The 16390-nt window shown below is 35.0% G+C and overlaps 2 protein-coding genes across 2 annotated transcripts; one reads left to right on the forward strand and one right to left on the reverse strand.

The window, feature by feature from the left end:
- Positions 1 to 1307: 1307 nt before the first annotated feature.
- On the reverse strand, positions 1308 to 6772 carry ghrhr2 (growth hormone releasing hormone receptor 2; the record flags this gene model as incomplete). The annotated part of the gene is made up of 13 exons (XM_079389089.1): positions 1308 to 1400; positions 1492 to 1533; positions 1885 to 2014; positions 2138 to 2229; positions 3270 to 3336; positions 3968 to 4028; positions 4125 to 4278; positions 4393 to 4525; positions 4683 to 4780; positions 5413 to 5522; positions 5646 to 5744; positions 6477 to 6594; positions 6719 to 6772. The coding sequence occupies 13 exons, from the start codon at positions 6770 to 6772 to the stop codon at positions 1308 to 1310; spliced, it is 1251 nt and encodes a 416-aa protein (XP_079245215.1).
- A 6680-nt stretch (positions 6773 to 13452) lies between these two features.
- On the forward strand, positions 13453 to 16331 carry LOC306852345 (myosin light chain 3, skeletal muscle isoform; the record flags this gene model as incomplete). Its single annotated transcript, XM_079389090.1, has 6 exons — positions 13453 to 13743; positions 14854 to 14881; positions 14961 to 15110; positions 15827 to 16000; positions 16134 to 16211; positions 16303 to 16331. The coding sequence occupies 6 exons, from the start codon at positions 13453 to 13455 to the stop codon at positions 16329 to 16331; spliced, it is 750 nt and encodes a 249-aa protein (XP_079245216.1).
- Between the last annotated feature and the right edge of the window lie 59 nt (positions 16332 to 16390).

The following is a 16390-nucleotide window of genomic DNA, read 5'->3' on the forward strand; positions in this document are numbered from 1 at the left end:
ATATCCTAATGTAGCTGGAATACGAATGAGTATATAAGCAGTTTGTTTTCTTTATTTCATTTAAATTATTATCGATTTTACATGCTAAATAATTAGTTATGACTAAAATAGGGCTAATAAATAGTTTTAAGCTTCAGGCCCTCGAATACTTTATATTCATACACAAAACATATTTTATAGGCTATAAAATAAATATAGCCTATATAACTCTTTCTCTCTCACACACACACACACACACACACACCGACCGTTTAAATTAGGCAGCTGAGCAGAAATCTAATATACTTGATCACTCCCACTGATAATGTTGCAGATGCTTGGAAGGAACACTCCACACACTAACAACAATATTATTTTCATAAAAAAAAAAAAAACTTTACATCATGATTTTCACACTGTTTAATACTGAATGTTTAATATTTACAGCATGTTACTGTACGTGCTGACTGCAAAAGAGCTCATATTTGAAAACTGATAGCCTATTGATGATGCAATACATCATGTTGAATATATTGAACATGTGGCGCCATCCTCTGGTGTCATATGTGACCCTGGACCACAAAACCAGTCATATAAGGGTCAATTTTTCGAAATTGAGATCATCTGGAAGGTGAATAATCTTACGATGTATATGGTTTGTTAGGATAGGACAATATTTGGCCGAGATACAACTATTTGAAAATCTGGAATCTGAGGGTGCAAAAAAATCTAAATATTGAGTAAATCGCCTTTAAAGTTGTTCAAATGAAGTTCTTAGCAATGCATGTTACTAATCAAAACATTTATGGTAGGAAATTTACAAAATATCTTCATGGAACATGATCTTTACTTAATATCCTAATGATTTTTGGTATAAAAGAAATATCAATCATTTTGACCCATACAGTGTATTTTTGGCTATTGCTACAAATATACCCCAGCGACTTAAGACTGGTTTTGTGCTCCAGGGTCACATATATTTCAAAAAACAAAAAATAAATAAAAGTCAGCATTATTTTCTATTTTAAAATGACAGATATATGCAAATAAGATATTAACATCTGTCAACATGCCAAAACATTTCGTCACATGTTAGACAAGTGCTGCAGTGAAATAAAATACAGTGAGCCATGGATGTCATTGCATCAGACAAAATATCAAACTAGGAGGCAAAATATGAACCAAGTGCCATTTCTCACACCTTTTTTTTTTTTTTTGTGATGTGTGATATTAACACAATTATTCATATTTAACACAAAATATTAACACAATTATCATCACAGTGGTTATAACAGTATAAAGTGCAGTTGTGATACAACATACTCAAGTTATGCAGTGAAATCTTGGGTTGCCATTTGAAAAGTGTTGTTGTCAGTTCGGAACTTATATTTCCCAATTTCTTTTCTTATTTCATTCTGGACCTATAAAAACAATTAATTAATTCTAATCTTATCGGATCATAAAATGCTACTTTATATTTTCATATGCAATTAAAAGTTTATTAGATCTTACCTCACAGTTCAAGAAGCAGTATAACAACGCCACAATCAAACCCTTCAAAGAAATATCGCAGTTAATATTTTGAAATCCGCATTAGCGAATTCAGTCAAGTCTTTAATGAAACTTTATGGATTTGTTTTAGTACTTGATTAGTATATTTCTGAATTTAAGATAAAATTATTATTTTTACTATTATTAATAAAGGTGACAATATGTCCAGATAGCTTTTGTATTCCAAGTATATTTACAGTAGAGGGCAGAGTTTCACTTATGAACAGGCTCCATAGACGCATCTCTTAAACTTCATACCTCTCAAATTAGAGAGATAGGATAATACAGTTCATTTATTAGACGAGCATATGATTTCATGTTCTGTATTGTACAGTGTATAATAACAGTTGTTACCTGGAAGGAACCTAGCACGAGTTCAAAGAAGAGTCTCGCTTCTAGACCCACATGTTCAGGAAACAGAGCAAATATGATATAATGCACTCCGAAAAGAGGGATGAGCAGAAGAGTTGACTTTGCCAGTCTCCTGAATGGTAGATAAAAGAGATCAGGGCACCGTTTGTATGCAAAATGATGTATTTGTAATACTGAAAAGACACCAAAAATAGCCATAAAGTTTGATTGTACAATTTGTAATAACAGATCTCACCTGTAAGGTTTCCTGTCTCCTCCATTTGATTCTGGGGTTTTTGTCTTGACAACGATAATCCTGCTTATGTTAACAAACACCAGAAAGTTCACCTGTAAAATTTAAAAGCACATTATTTTGGTCCATAATCAATCATGCTAAGAAATTTAATAGGGGAAAAGTGACTTTAGCTGGTTTTATTCAAGTAATATAATAGCAGAGCTGGGTAGATTACTTACAAATTGTAGTCCGTTACAGATTCCAAATTACATTTATAAGAAAAATTGTAGTTAGTAACGTAGTGCATTACGTTACACATTTTAGGTAATATGATGATCAGACTACTTTTTGGTTACTTCTATATTACTTTTCACCTAACTCGTTTAACACATTGATTTTAAAATATAATCTTGTACCAAATCGATATAAAAAAATGAAATATATTCCATTCGCTGTCATTAACAAAATTAAGTGCATTAAACATTACATCAAGGTTTCCCAAACTGTGGTTTGTGAAGGACCTGCAGGAGGTTTGTGATAATTATCATAACAATACAACATTAAAATAAATCATTTTAAAATAACATCAATAAAAATAAAACACTTACTAAAAAAATGAAATCTGTATTATTTGTTTACCTGCATGTCACGTGAGCATTAACTAACATCAGAGAACTGTGAACTTCCAAATGCATTACTTAATTATCACCTTAAAATATCAAGGGTACTTCAAGAAAATATAGATGAAAGATTTTCAGCTGATGAATAAATTTGGGAATCCCTGCATTACATGTAAATAAGAAATGACGTGAATTTGTGCATTTTAATGTGTTTGAAAGACAAAAGCCTTCAAAAGACACATGTAAAGCGCTTTGGGTGTACGGCAATACACAATAAATGCGCTATATAAATGCATCATTCATTCATTCATTCATTCAATTGAATAAAAATGGCATGTCTTATAGTGTAAAACAATAGCCACAGATTTTTCAGGCAAATGCTCCAATTCCTTATAGTTTTCATTGCATATACTGACATAGGAGAAAGTATTTTAACAGGAATGAATGAATCAACGAATGAAGACATCCACAATACATCAATAAACACATAGTCTGTCTTGAACAAACAGGTATTGTATTCTGCATTTACATACAAATACAGAAAGCAAAATGGGAATTTTGATGATCCACCAGTAGCCACTGTCCAGGTCATCCCAGCACCTACCAACACATATAAACACTGTCGTTTGTGATACACTCATGCACATAGATACCTTTATTGTAACTGTTAGCTCCATATCTTGTTACTGTGCTTCCCATATAGAGTTATGTCATGACACCTTTGAGAGTTTTTGCATGGTAATATACATGGCAATGTTAATGTGTTTGGTCTTGGAGGAATAGATCTGCTATGCTGCTATGGCATGAGCAAGTATAAGACTTGCTACTGCCATTAAAATCCACAGACATATTGCTATGAGCATGTAAGAAATACTGCTGCTGTACATATAAAATTATATTATAACCCTGCATACATACGTGAAATTACTCAGAAGCAGAACTATACAGGTGGAGCTGGGGAAGGTGGAGGGTTTCTGAAGCGTGCTGCAACAGAAGCAGAACTATACAGGTGGAGCTGGGGAAGGTGGAGGGTTTCTGAAGCGTGCTGCAACTGCTACAGCAAGCACTAGACAAGTATTTGAATCTTGAGCAGCAAGCTCATTGGCTACTGATGTGTAAGAAACCAATCAGCTGTGCCATGTGAATAATCATATGATTATTTCATCTAGAGTTTCATGACAGAACTTTATATCAATTGTCCAACTGCACTCCACAATAATCTCATCCTCACCCATGATTGTCATATTTATGTTTGAGGAATGTCCAGATTACTACTGTGACAGATGGCATTCCTGTAATACAGAGAAAACAATCTATGAGCATTTAAGAATAAGTTATATAATCAACAGTTAATGTTAACTTTCTGTAAATGCAAAATGTTGTTTTACCCCAGCCAATAAGAATATAGCACCAGAAAAATGTTCTTGTGTGGGTAAAGGTGAATGATAGCAGCGTCTGAAGATAAAGTCCCTCAACGAGCAGCCAGTAGAAATTTGATAACACACAATATTGGAAAAATGTCACCACAGCCTTGCACAAACCCTGGCAGATGAAAAACAGCAATCAATTACAGAGGTGCAGATGATTACTTTAAAATATGATTCATGCTATGGCATTTTTGTTGATCTTATCAGTCATTTCTTTGGTGTAATGAACCGTGGAGACTGTGCAGTGATTGACAGTCTCATCGGCGAATAGCACTGCATCCTTTACAAACACAGCCAAAGCCCGCATGATGAATGAGGAGAAGAGGTTGAGGTGGATGTAGGTCCGTGTACACAGAAGCTTCCTGTGGGATTAAGGAAAATCTGCCAGTATTATATGATACAGTATAAGCATTCTTTGATGCAAATGTTAAAAAATGTCTCCACAATTGAGTTCCAGCATGCATCGGAAACAGTGAATGAGTAAAGGCATTGAAACAAGTAGAGAATGTTTAATCTTACCTAAACGTGCAGAAGATGATGATTGCAACACAGAGAGAGCCAATAGACACGCCGTACCCAACTGTGTATATTAACTTCACCTTGGCAAAGTACTCTCGCTACCACAGTAAAATAGAAAATATCAAGTTTAGATACCACTCGATTCATCTGGGGGCAATTTCATTCAGTAAATTAAAGGTGAGGTGTGTAAAAAAAAAAAATCAATATTTAAATTCGTTGCTTTAACCAATGGTTTGAGTAGGAACATGTAGCACCATTTGGTGTCAAGTATTTGTTGTTTTAATATTAACAGGATCATTTAAAATGGTTAAGTATAGGATATTAAAATGTGTCAACATGTCAAAACACTTTGCCACAGAGTAAACACAAAAAGTTTGGAAAAAGGTATACAATGAACCCCAAAAATTATTTGGACACATATGCACTGCATAAAATGGTGTATGGTTGTGAGATAAAATATCAAACCAAGTGGAAAAATATCAACCCATAAGCATTTCTCGAGCCGCACTTTTTTAAGTGAACTGGACAAAGGGGAAGTGTTGAGGAAACCTGTTTGATAACAGATCATTTTTACATTTGGTAACACTGGTGGCGCAAAAACTATAAACATCATTTCCGACAAGACAATACAATACAGGAACCTAAAACCAATCCAGAAACACTGGCATTATTGTCCTTTATTTTCAAATAATATCAAATATTGCCATAAGATTTCTTCAAGGTTGCTTACTCTGTGTCCAGTCTCTTCCTGCTCTGTGCTGTTGTCCTGAAAGCAGGCATTATAATAAGACACACTCAGCCTACTCCATCCCTCACTAGTGCAGGTGCGGGTGATCAGCTCTAAAGATGTCAAGCAAAAACACTTCTTTTATATTTATGACATAGCATTGAACTTCTATGGCCACATTAGTAAAAAAAAGAGTAGGAATTATTTTGTTACGATACTGTTGCGGTTGAAGTTACCATGGGACTTGAAGACAGGAGGTGGGCAAGACACTGACACTCTCTCTCCTACACTGACTGATGGCCAGCAGTTCACACCGTCCCACTCAACCAGACAACCTGAAGACATCCATAGTGGTACAATTAAAGGTTACAGAATCTTCTTCTTAGTCAAACTATTGATTACAATAAATTGATAGTAACAAACTTCATCAAATTATGACAAAGCAAAATTCTGCACTAAAGCAGCTACAAAAAGGCAAACGTATCATTATTCACTCCTAGTCAGAAATATATGTTTGAACCTGTGAACTCTTCTAAGGTTAAAAATGCAAAAAACATTATGTAGTCTTATAGTTATATATCTGTACGGATGTCACATTTAAAAATAAATGATGAAAATGAATGGACTATGGCAGTCAAGCAGGATTTAGAGTAATGACTTGAATTTTAGTCTGTTCTTAACACACTGTTCTTATTTATTTTTAGTCGGTCCCATATTTGCATTTTATTTGCAACGGAAAGAGATAGTTTAAAACTAATAATAGAAAAATGCCCTCATTTACTCACCCTCTGCTGAACACAAAATAAGATATTTTGAAGAAAGTCGGTAACCATTTTGGATATACTGACCTCTATTGTATGGAAAAAATCAACACATTTCTCAAATTATATTCATGTTCCACAGAAGAAAGTCAGTCACACAGTGTTGGAATGGCATTATAGGGTGAGTAAATGACAGAATTGGCTGAACTATATCATTAAATAATCAAATCAAAGGTGTGCAATGACATCTGGGTGAAATGTAATTTCTAAGGTATTGAGTATTAGTGCTTATTTGACTAAGCTCACCTGTATTTGTAGCACTATAGTTGAACAAAGACTGAGCTAAACTAATTTTGAGCTGACATTCAGCTTCTTTCTCTTGTAAATGCAACACTATAGAACATTCAGGATGAACTGTCTTCACCTGGAAAACATATAAAAGTGCATCAAAACTTCTGCAAACATTGATCTTTTGCAATGCTCTAGTTTTTTTCCATGCCTTCAATGAAAATAGCACCAACAACCAAAAAAGCATGCGCATAACATACCTCTTCACATGTAACCATAAGAATCCAGATGATGAAGCCATGAATAAGATCCATGATGTTTGTTCTTACATTTACAACATTCACATCACAGGTGCAAACAATTCTCAGTCAAAAGTGTTCACAAAAAGTGTAGCTCTATGTCTTGTTGTTTGTCAGAACAAATATGCTCATTCACAGTATTTATCATCTTTCTCTCCAACCTGTTTAATGCAGCATATGGTAAGGTGTACCCTGATGGTACAGCCCATTTTTCAGGGTGTGCAGGGACCTCATCTCACACCAGTATAGTGTCATTGTTACTTTAAACAAAATTTATAATAGTTATTGAAATAAGATTTATTTTATTTATCTTTACAATAATAACATTCTGCGTCTAATAGAACCTTGATTTTGAAATGATGTCCTATGTTGATTCTGAAAAAGAGCTGTGTGTGTGTGTGTCTGTTTGTTTTGACCTGCTTACTCCATCAGGGAGGTTAAATGAGTCTTTTATCCAGCACTATTTACTGCATGAGTGAACATAAATCACTTTTTCTGAGTTAAAAGGATGTCATTACTTCAGAGGTATGCAAATGACTGTCACTCCAACCACAGATGTTTTTTGTTGTAACTAAACATATTTTGAAAAGGGTTAATTAACAAACAATTATGATTTTAATGCAGCTTATTGTGCATTTTACAAGGTTTTGGAATTAAAATATTAATTTGTCTCTTATGTGGACAGTAATGTTTATTCTATATGGTGCATATGGACCATGCCACCCCATCCATCCATTTTTAAAGCCTGTCCTTCCCCTGAGGAGCTGAGGTTGGTGTAGACTAAAATCAGACAATCTCAAGCAGAATGATGCATTCAATATTCAGTGATGTTTAAAGGAATGAAAGTGAGAATTTGAAAATATTTTCATAACAGAAAAGTTTGAGGCCACAATTTGATTAAACAGTCTTTGTATGACAAGCCATCAATTAACCGCAAAACTGTTTTGACTGAATAAATCTGACAAATGTTGATATTCAGATGACAATTAAAAATAGTGTAGCCATTCATCAAAAGTGCTGAGATGAGATTTTGTGCCATCTATGGTCAAGAGAAAAAAATAAGATGGGGAGTCACCTTACCCCTGTTTTAATTACTGTATTTTTGTGGTTTCGGTAGAATTGGTGGATTGTAGATTACTTGGTCAATAACTATTTGTACGTTTTTTATAGTTGTACATGTCTGTCCTGCACGTGTCAGTCCTCTGTCGTGTGTGTCGTGTTCCTGCCTCTTGTGTCCATATTTGGTTTGTTTCCTGTCCTTGTTAAATGTAATGATTAGTTAATTCTTGTCCAGCTGTGTTTGTCTCGTTATCTATGATTTACCTGTGTATTTATAGTCCTGTCTGTTCAGTTAGATTTCTGAAGTGCGATATCAGTCCTCTATGAGGAAGTATTGGCATAACTGTCTTTTTTAGTGTGTTTGTATTGTCTGTTTCTTGCTAATGGACCTTGAGTCTGAAAATAAAGTTGGAGTAATATCACCAACAGCTCAAAGTTGCATTTATGTTTATACTGGTAACTTTTACACCTTAAGGACTAGAAATTAAATTAAAAACTTATTACTGTACACAATTAAAATATTACTGTTTTTACTGTAATACTGTAATGCAACCTTACTAAACTTTTGACAAGTTTTTTTTTCCATTTATTTATTTTTTTTACTTTGTTAAATATTTTTCTAATGAGCTGCGTCAGTATCCATAAAGCGTCAGTATCCATAAAGTCAGTATCCATAAAGGTTTGCTTTTAATTAATTCAATGAATCAATTAAAGTAATTAGCTCAATAATAATTAATAATAAAATACAGAAGTGAATAATTGCTATAAAATCTTAAGTGTTAGAACTTGTGTTCTGAAGTGTTAGAGCTGTTTCATTGCTTGTGGTACTGGGCGATATCACTCGATTGAATGGCCGTTATCAGTGGTTATCAGGTCATACACAGATATGGGCCAGAAGAGCCCTACTGCTCCTACTGGTAGGCTGAGAAGGCTGGCATCATCGATCCACAAGGTTAATCCCCGCACGCATGTATGAAGGTGAAGTTACCACTGGAGTACCAGCAGAGGCGATCGTTTCCCCAACGCCAACAACTGCACACGGACCAAAGACCAGCGAAATAGTGCATTAAAAGATGGATTTAGATGACTTCAGGACACATATACAGGTACAGTCTCGTAAAATACTCAATTGTTCCGTTTATGAAAGAAGTTATTCATTTAAAATGTGCTTATGGTGGGAAAAGGATCATGTAAAAAGTCCACACATTTACCATATTTTTACCATAGTAACTGTCGCTCGACCATGTCATGTGTAGTCAATGCACAGTAACCACAAATATACCATGCTTCTCCCACCGTAAACGTGGTTTTACTGTGGTATTTGTAGTTAAAGCAGAATAACCTCAATATTTACTATGGGTTTACCTCAGTAACCGCAGTTTTACTGTGGTATTTGTAGTTAAAGCAGAATAACCTCAATATTTACTATGGGTTTACCTCAGTAACCGAAGTTTTACTGTGGTATTTGTAGTTAAAGCACAATAACCTTGATATTTACTATGAGTTTACCTCAGTAACCGTAGTTTTACTGTGGTATTTGTAGTTAAAGCAGAATAACCTCAATATTTACTATGGGTTTACCTCAGTAACCGTAGTTTTACTGTGGTAGTTGTAGTTAAAGCAGAATAACCTCAATATTTACTATGGGTTTACCTCAGTAACTGTGGTATTTGTAGTTAAAGCACAATAACCTCGATATTTACTATGAGTTTACCTCAGTAACCGCAGTTTTACTGTGGTATTTGTAATTAAAGCACAATAACCTTGATATTTACTATGAGTTTACCTCAGTAAGCACAGTTTTACTGTGGTATTTGTAATTAAAGCAGAATAACCTCAATATTTACTATGGGTTTACCTCAGAAACCGCAGTTTTACTGTGGTATTTGTAGTTAAAGCACAATAATCTCAATATTTAATGCTATGAGTTTACCTCAGTAACCACAGTTTTACTGTGGTATTTGTAGTTAAAGCAAAATAATCTCAATATTTGCTATGAGTTTACCTCAGTAACCACAGTTTTACTGTGGTATTTGTAGTTAAAGCACAATAATCTCAATATTTAATGCTATGAGTTTACCTCAGTAACCACAGTTTTACTGTGGTATTTGTAGTTAAAGCAAAATAATCTCAATATTTGCTATGAGTTTACCTCAGTAACCATAGTTTTACTGTGGTATTTGTAGTTGAAGCACAGTAACAATACTTATGTTTTTACCACAGTAACTGTTTTTACTGTATACTATTTTTAAAGCACAGTAACCACAACGCTTTCCACGCCTTTAATATGTTTTTTTTAAGTAATTGTAATTTAATATTTTTTATTCAACTCTTTTGAATATTAATTAATAGCGGATATTGTCCTAATTCAGCTCTGCATGAGTTGTTTGGGGTCGTTCTGTGATTTTTAAGATGTTTGTACAAATTTGGGTGTGCATAATTTAAATTTCTTCTTTTTCCCATTTAGAGAAAAATTGGGTTTTTAGAGGTCCCCATATCTCACTGCCATATAGTGCAATTGGTTCGATTATTGCTTTTAGGATTTTTAGCCAGGTTTGAATTGGAATTTCATACTGAATTGTATTTTTGATCATATAGAAGACTCTCAGTGCCTTTGCTTTCAGTGCATTCACAGCCAGATTGAAGTTTCCTGTTGAGCCGATTTTTAGTCCCAGATAGGATAGTGTTGGAGGACCTGGTTTCCTGCTCTGAAAGTGTATTTATTTTCCTTACACTTGGTTCTCGTTTGAAAAATCATGATTTTTGTTTTTGTTCGATTTATTCTAAGAGCCCATGTTTGACTGAATGTCTCTATGATGTCGAGGAGCTGTTGTAGTCCCTCTTTTGTTTTTGACAGAATGACTAAATCATCTGCAAAGAGGTGACATTTGATTTCTGATTCAGTTAGGGTTGGGCCAGGGGCAGTCGAATTGTTTAATTCTTTGGCTAATTCATTTATATAAATGTTAAACAGAGTGGGGCTCAATGGGCAACCTTGTCTAACTCCTCGTCGTTGAGAGAACAATTCTGTTTGGTTGTTCCCTATTTTTACAGCACATGTATTGTTTTTATACATGGTACTGATTAGATCGAAAGTTTACCCTCCAATCCCGTTTTCCAGTAGTTTTAGAAAGAGTCCTTCATGCCAGATTGAATCAAAAGCTTTTTCAAAGTCAATAAAGCAAGCAAAGATACACACTCTCTATCTTTCTCTCTCTCACACGCACTCTCTCTATCTCTCTCTCTCACACACACACTCTCTCACTCTCTCTCTCCTATTTTTCCAAACTGTAATCCGTAATTCATTTACACATATTTTGCTCTCTCTCTTTCTGTGGTTCATCATGACATATTTTTTAAAAGTTGTGACCAGTTCTTTCAGAAAGCTGCTGGAATTAACAGGGAACTTGAAAAAAAGTCTGAGACATTTCTCAAATTACCTTTTTTCATATTTCACAGAAGAATGTAAGTCATAAGGTTGTAATGAGTAAACCATCCCTTTAAATGACAAAACCAAAGGTATAAAAGTGTGTGTTGACATCTTGATGAAATGTGATTTCAGTGCTTATTTGTGACTAGGCTCACCTGTATTGGTACCAACAAACACTGCATTGACTTCACTGACAGTCAGATTCTTTCTTTTGTAGATGCAACAGAACATTCAGGATGAACTGGAAACATAAGTATTGTACATGTGCATCAATGCAAAGAATTTTTTCTTCAAATGTTCTTTAGTTTTGTTTTGTTTTTCTTTTTCATGTCATTTAATTGTGTTATGTGGTAAAGACATAGATGTAAATAATTCCCGGTCTAAAGTAGGTCAGTTATGTTGACCAACATAAAGTGTACCCCATTGCCTTTTGTTTTTGTGAGTACACACATACTATATCCCAGTGATCATTCACATTTATTCTCATCTGTCTCTCCAATCTGTTTAATGCAGCAGATGGTGAGAAGTACCATAAAGCCCATTTTTCAGAGTATAGTGTCATTGTTACTTTAAAAAATATATATAAAAAAAAGTTATTTATTGGTTTCTTTCCATTATCTTTACAACAATAACATTCTGCATCAAGCAGAACCTTGAAATGGGCTGTTTGTGTGTGTGTGTGTGCGTGCGTGCGTGCATGCATGCGCGTGTGCGTGTGCGTGCGTGTGTGTGTGTGTGTGTGTGCATGCGTGTGTGTCTACATTTGCATTCATTCTACTTGCCTGCTCTATCACACTAGGGAGGTTAAATGAGTCTTTTATCCAGAACTATTTACTGCATGAGTGAATTTAAATAACTTTTTCTGAGTTAAAAGGATAACATTACTTCAGAGATATGCAAATGTCCAAACCACAGGCTGTTTTTTGTAATTGTTTATTTTTTATTTTTTTGTAGTTGTAATTAAACATATATTGAAAAGGGATCAATGATTAACAAACAATTATTCTAATGCAGCTCATTGTGTATTTTACAGGTTTTGGGAATTAAATAGTTAATTTGTCTGTTATTATGTGCACAGTAGTTATGTTTACTCTATATGGTGCAGATGGACCATGCCACCCCATCCATCCATTTTTAAAGCCTGCCCTTCCCCTGAGGAGTTGGAGTACACCAAAAGCAGACAATTTTGAAAGATAAATTCATATAGTATTCAGAGATAGAGATATGTCTGAAGGGATGAAAGTGATTTGAAAATGACAAAATGAATGTGTGTTTATGCGTTGTTGTGTCTAGAAACTGTTGGGGCAGCAATGTCAGTCATAGATTCACAAGTGTGTGGGTCTTTCTTCAACTTCAGGCACTATATCCCATGGATTGATTTTTATTGAAATGTACAGAAAAAAAAAATTATATATATATATATATATATATACATAAACTAGATAGATAGATAGATAGATAGATAGATAGATAGATGATAGATAGATAGATAGATAGATAGATAGATAGATAGATAGATAGATAGATAGATAGATAGATAGATAGATAGATAGATAGATAGATAGATAGATAGATAGATAGATAGATAGATAGATTTACCTTAACTGAGTTTCTATCAAACTCAGTTAAGGTGTAATTTCCTCTTAGCACCAGTAAAGTTTTATTAAACATTACTGTAGTTTTTAATGGATAATTTGTGAAAAGAGGGTGAATATATTTTCTAAAAGATCTCCGGGCCAAAAATGTCCATAACTGAAAAAAATATGCATATGTTTTGGAAAAGCAGAGCAGGTGTGAATGAGGTGTCATTGTTTGGGGGAACAGTTAAGCTGCAGCATTAGCCCCGTACAGTATCCCTACTATCCATACTGCTTTAAATGTCAGGATGATGTCAAGTAGCAGAACACAAAATGTCAAATCCATCTACCCATTTATAGTGCCTAATGCAAAATATTCACAGGAGAGATGTGTATGATGGTGCTGTGAACAGAAAAGGTGACCATATTTGTATGCTGTGAAGTACAGTAGACCCACTGGAGTCACAGCATTCTTTCCTTTTTTAGAAATGTGAGTAATATTGGGGAGGTGCAGCAAATTTAGGGAGATGGAGGAGGGTATATAACTCCAATCCATACCAATTAACAGCAGTCAAACATTTGAATAAGGTTTTCACTTTTGCCAATTCACTTGTTGTGATTGCACCACTATGGCTTCACAAAAGCCAGTGCCCAAAAAAGAAGGAAAGCCAGCCCCAGCTGCAAAAGAAGAACCAGCTCCTGAAGCAGCAGGACCAGCGTCAACAGCCGATCCTAAACCAAAAGCGCCAGCACTGGAAAAGGCTGCTTCTGCCCCAACTACAACACCAGAGTCAGCTACAAAACCTCCTGAAAAAGCCAGCCCTGCACCTGGAGCAGCCCCGGTGGCAGCAGCCCCAGAACCAGCTATAGCACAGGCTTCTCCTCCAAATCCAGCTTTTAAGTATGATCTTGCCGCTGCAGTAAGTCTCTGAGTAATGTAATTTAATGCTTTATGTTATATGTTATATAATAATGGTTGACGTGACGACGTCTATATTAAAATGTGTACGTACAGTAAAAAGACTAAATTATAGATTCTAAATCAAGATTATCACTTTATTGACAAGCATTTGGTAATCAAGTTCAAATGAGGCACAATGATAAAATGTTTTCAAAATGAAAAGTCCACGTTTAAAATTGAGATGTACTTACACTGGAATTCATAGGGGAAAAAACACTTCACTAAAGCTTAAATAAATATTACATTATGATATACAGCAAGATTAATACAAGTTGGCCTCTTTTAAGAAACTCACTCGTATGCTTTTAAAGAGAAAGCGCACTTAAATCACTATTCAATTAATGCCGGATGAACTTTTAAAAGAAGGAAACAGTTAAATATCTAATATTGGTCTATAAATGTTCAATATCAGCCAATACAGAAAAAAAAAATCCTTGTCAATAACCAAAATGGTACAGACACAGCACAAATCCGCAATACAAAAGCTATTTCATTTCAAATATTTTCATTGCTGGATCATTTCTATTGATTAAACGGCACATTTTGTAATTGCTTGGACATGTACTGTACAATACACTGCTTCATGGCTGAATTCCAGTTATTTTCATGGCTCTACACACACCTGCTACTGAGCTATGAGGTCTTCCTTCTCACCACTGTATTCATATACTTCCTAAGTTAGACTCCCCAGGGAGAGAGATATGGATGATATGATCTCATAAACAGACTGTGCGCTTTGAGAGGAGATTATTCGTGGTGCCTGGAAAAATGATGGCAGAACAACTGCCAGACTGTTATTAAACACATGACGCTAACATCTTTGCAGTAGTACATGGTAGAAGATCATGAATGATCAAAAATGAATGAATGATCAAAAATGCATTTCATGTGTGAGTCAGCACTAAATGACTATGTTTAATTTTTATATATTTTACTGATGACTGCAAATCTCATGTAATGGACACTCATGTATAGTGGACATACTTGGCCGTATGTCACTTCGCTCACTTTAATAAATGTCTACAAAAATCTAAAAAAAAAAAACAACTACTCTTGTTCTGGGTTTCAGGGTAATCTCAGTGCTGAACAGATTGAAGGTAAGGAACAGCCTAAAAAGATCATCTGATCAACTTTTATTGAAAATGAACTCACTTATTGTCATTTCATGTTATACAGAGTTCAAAGAAGCTTTCCTGTTGTTTGCCAGGACTCCCTCGGGGGAGATGAAGATTTCACTAGCTCAGTGTGGAGATGTGATGAGAGCTTTGGGTCAGAATCCAACCAATGCTGAAGTTTTGAATGTTCTTGGGAAACCAAAGCCTGAAGGTAGTCTCATAGTTGGGGAAAACCCAGCTGTTGTGACTTTTAAACTCAAAAGGTCTGAAACGGTTTTGTCAAACAAGGAGACATGCAAAATGTGCAGTGTTTGGAACTCTAGGAACATGGTTGAGATCCACAGGTCTGTAAAACGGCCCAACTATTGCTTTCCCAAGTCCCACTGGATCCTACAGGAGCAAATCAAGGGAAAGACTTAACACATAAGTCACAGAGATTACTGGGGTGTTGATTGTCACAAATGTCAAACATGTCAGTGGCAGTTAAGTTCTCTGGGACATTTGCAAGCCATTCTCTGAATATTGAGTTCCAGTTAATTCTCATTATAATGGCTCACAAAGTCAAAGTGCCATTCTAACCACAGTAATGCATTAGGACACCTCAACACAACATAACATAAACAAATTCTCATGTTGACAAAGCACACTAACTAAATATAACATTTACTTTTTGCAACTGTGTGCTATTGAAGCTTAAAGGGATAGTTTACATTCATTTTCATGTTATCCCAAAACCTTTATTTCTTCCGTGGAACCCAAAAGAAGAAGTGTTTTTTTCCCCCTCCATACAATGACAGTCAATGGAGGCCATTTGGATTTTTCAGTTTTGGGTGAACTATCCCTTTAAAGAATTAAAGAAAAAAATTATTTATAATTACTATAATTTAGTAAAATTATTTACTAAACTATTTAAATTGTGTCATTCAGATATGGAATCCAAACTGATCGACTTTGAGACTTTCCTGCCTATGTTTCAACAAGTTTCAAAGTTTACTGAAAGGGGCACATTTGAAGATTTTGTGGAAGGCCTTCGGGTCTTCGACAAAGAAGGCAATGGAACAGTCATGGGGGCTGAACTCCGCCATGTGCTCGCTACTTTGGGTATGGAATTAGGGAGAGAAAATGTGGCAAATCCAAAAATAGATATATTTGACCACTGGTTGTGGTCAAATGTTGAAAAAAGTATATTTTTTTAATTTTCATTTTGCTCATTGGAACCCTTGCTCAATTTCAGGTGAGAGATTGTCTGAGGGTGAAGTGGATCAGTTGCTGGCAGGGCAAGAGGACACAAATGGTTGCATTAACTATGAAGGTAAGAGCAGTTACTCAAGACTTCCCTCTACTGACAGAATTAATGACACGAAGGTTCTCATTGAAATTAATCTTGACCTTCTTTATCCAAGCTTTTATAAAACATGTCATGACTGGCTGAGGGGACTCTTCTGGTAAGTTCATCTAAATCAGGGCTTTTGCTACATTTTGCTAGTACAT

The sequence above is a fragment of the Barbus barbus genome (genome assembly GCF_936440315.1).
Source record: "Barbus barbus genome assembly, chromosome: 32".
Taxonomy (NCBI): Eukaryota; Metazoa; Chordata; class Actinopteri; order Cypriniformes; family Cyprinidae; genus Barbus; species Barbus barbus.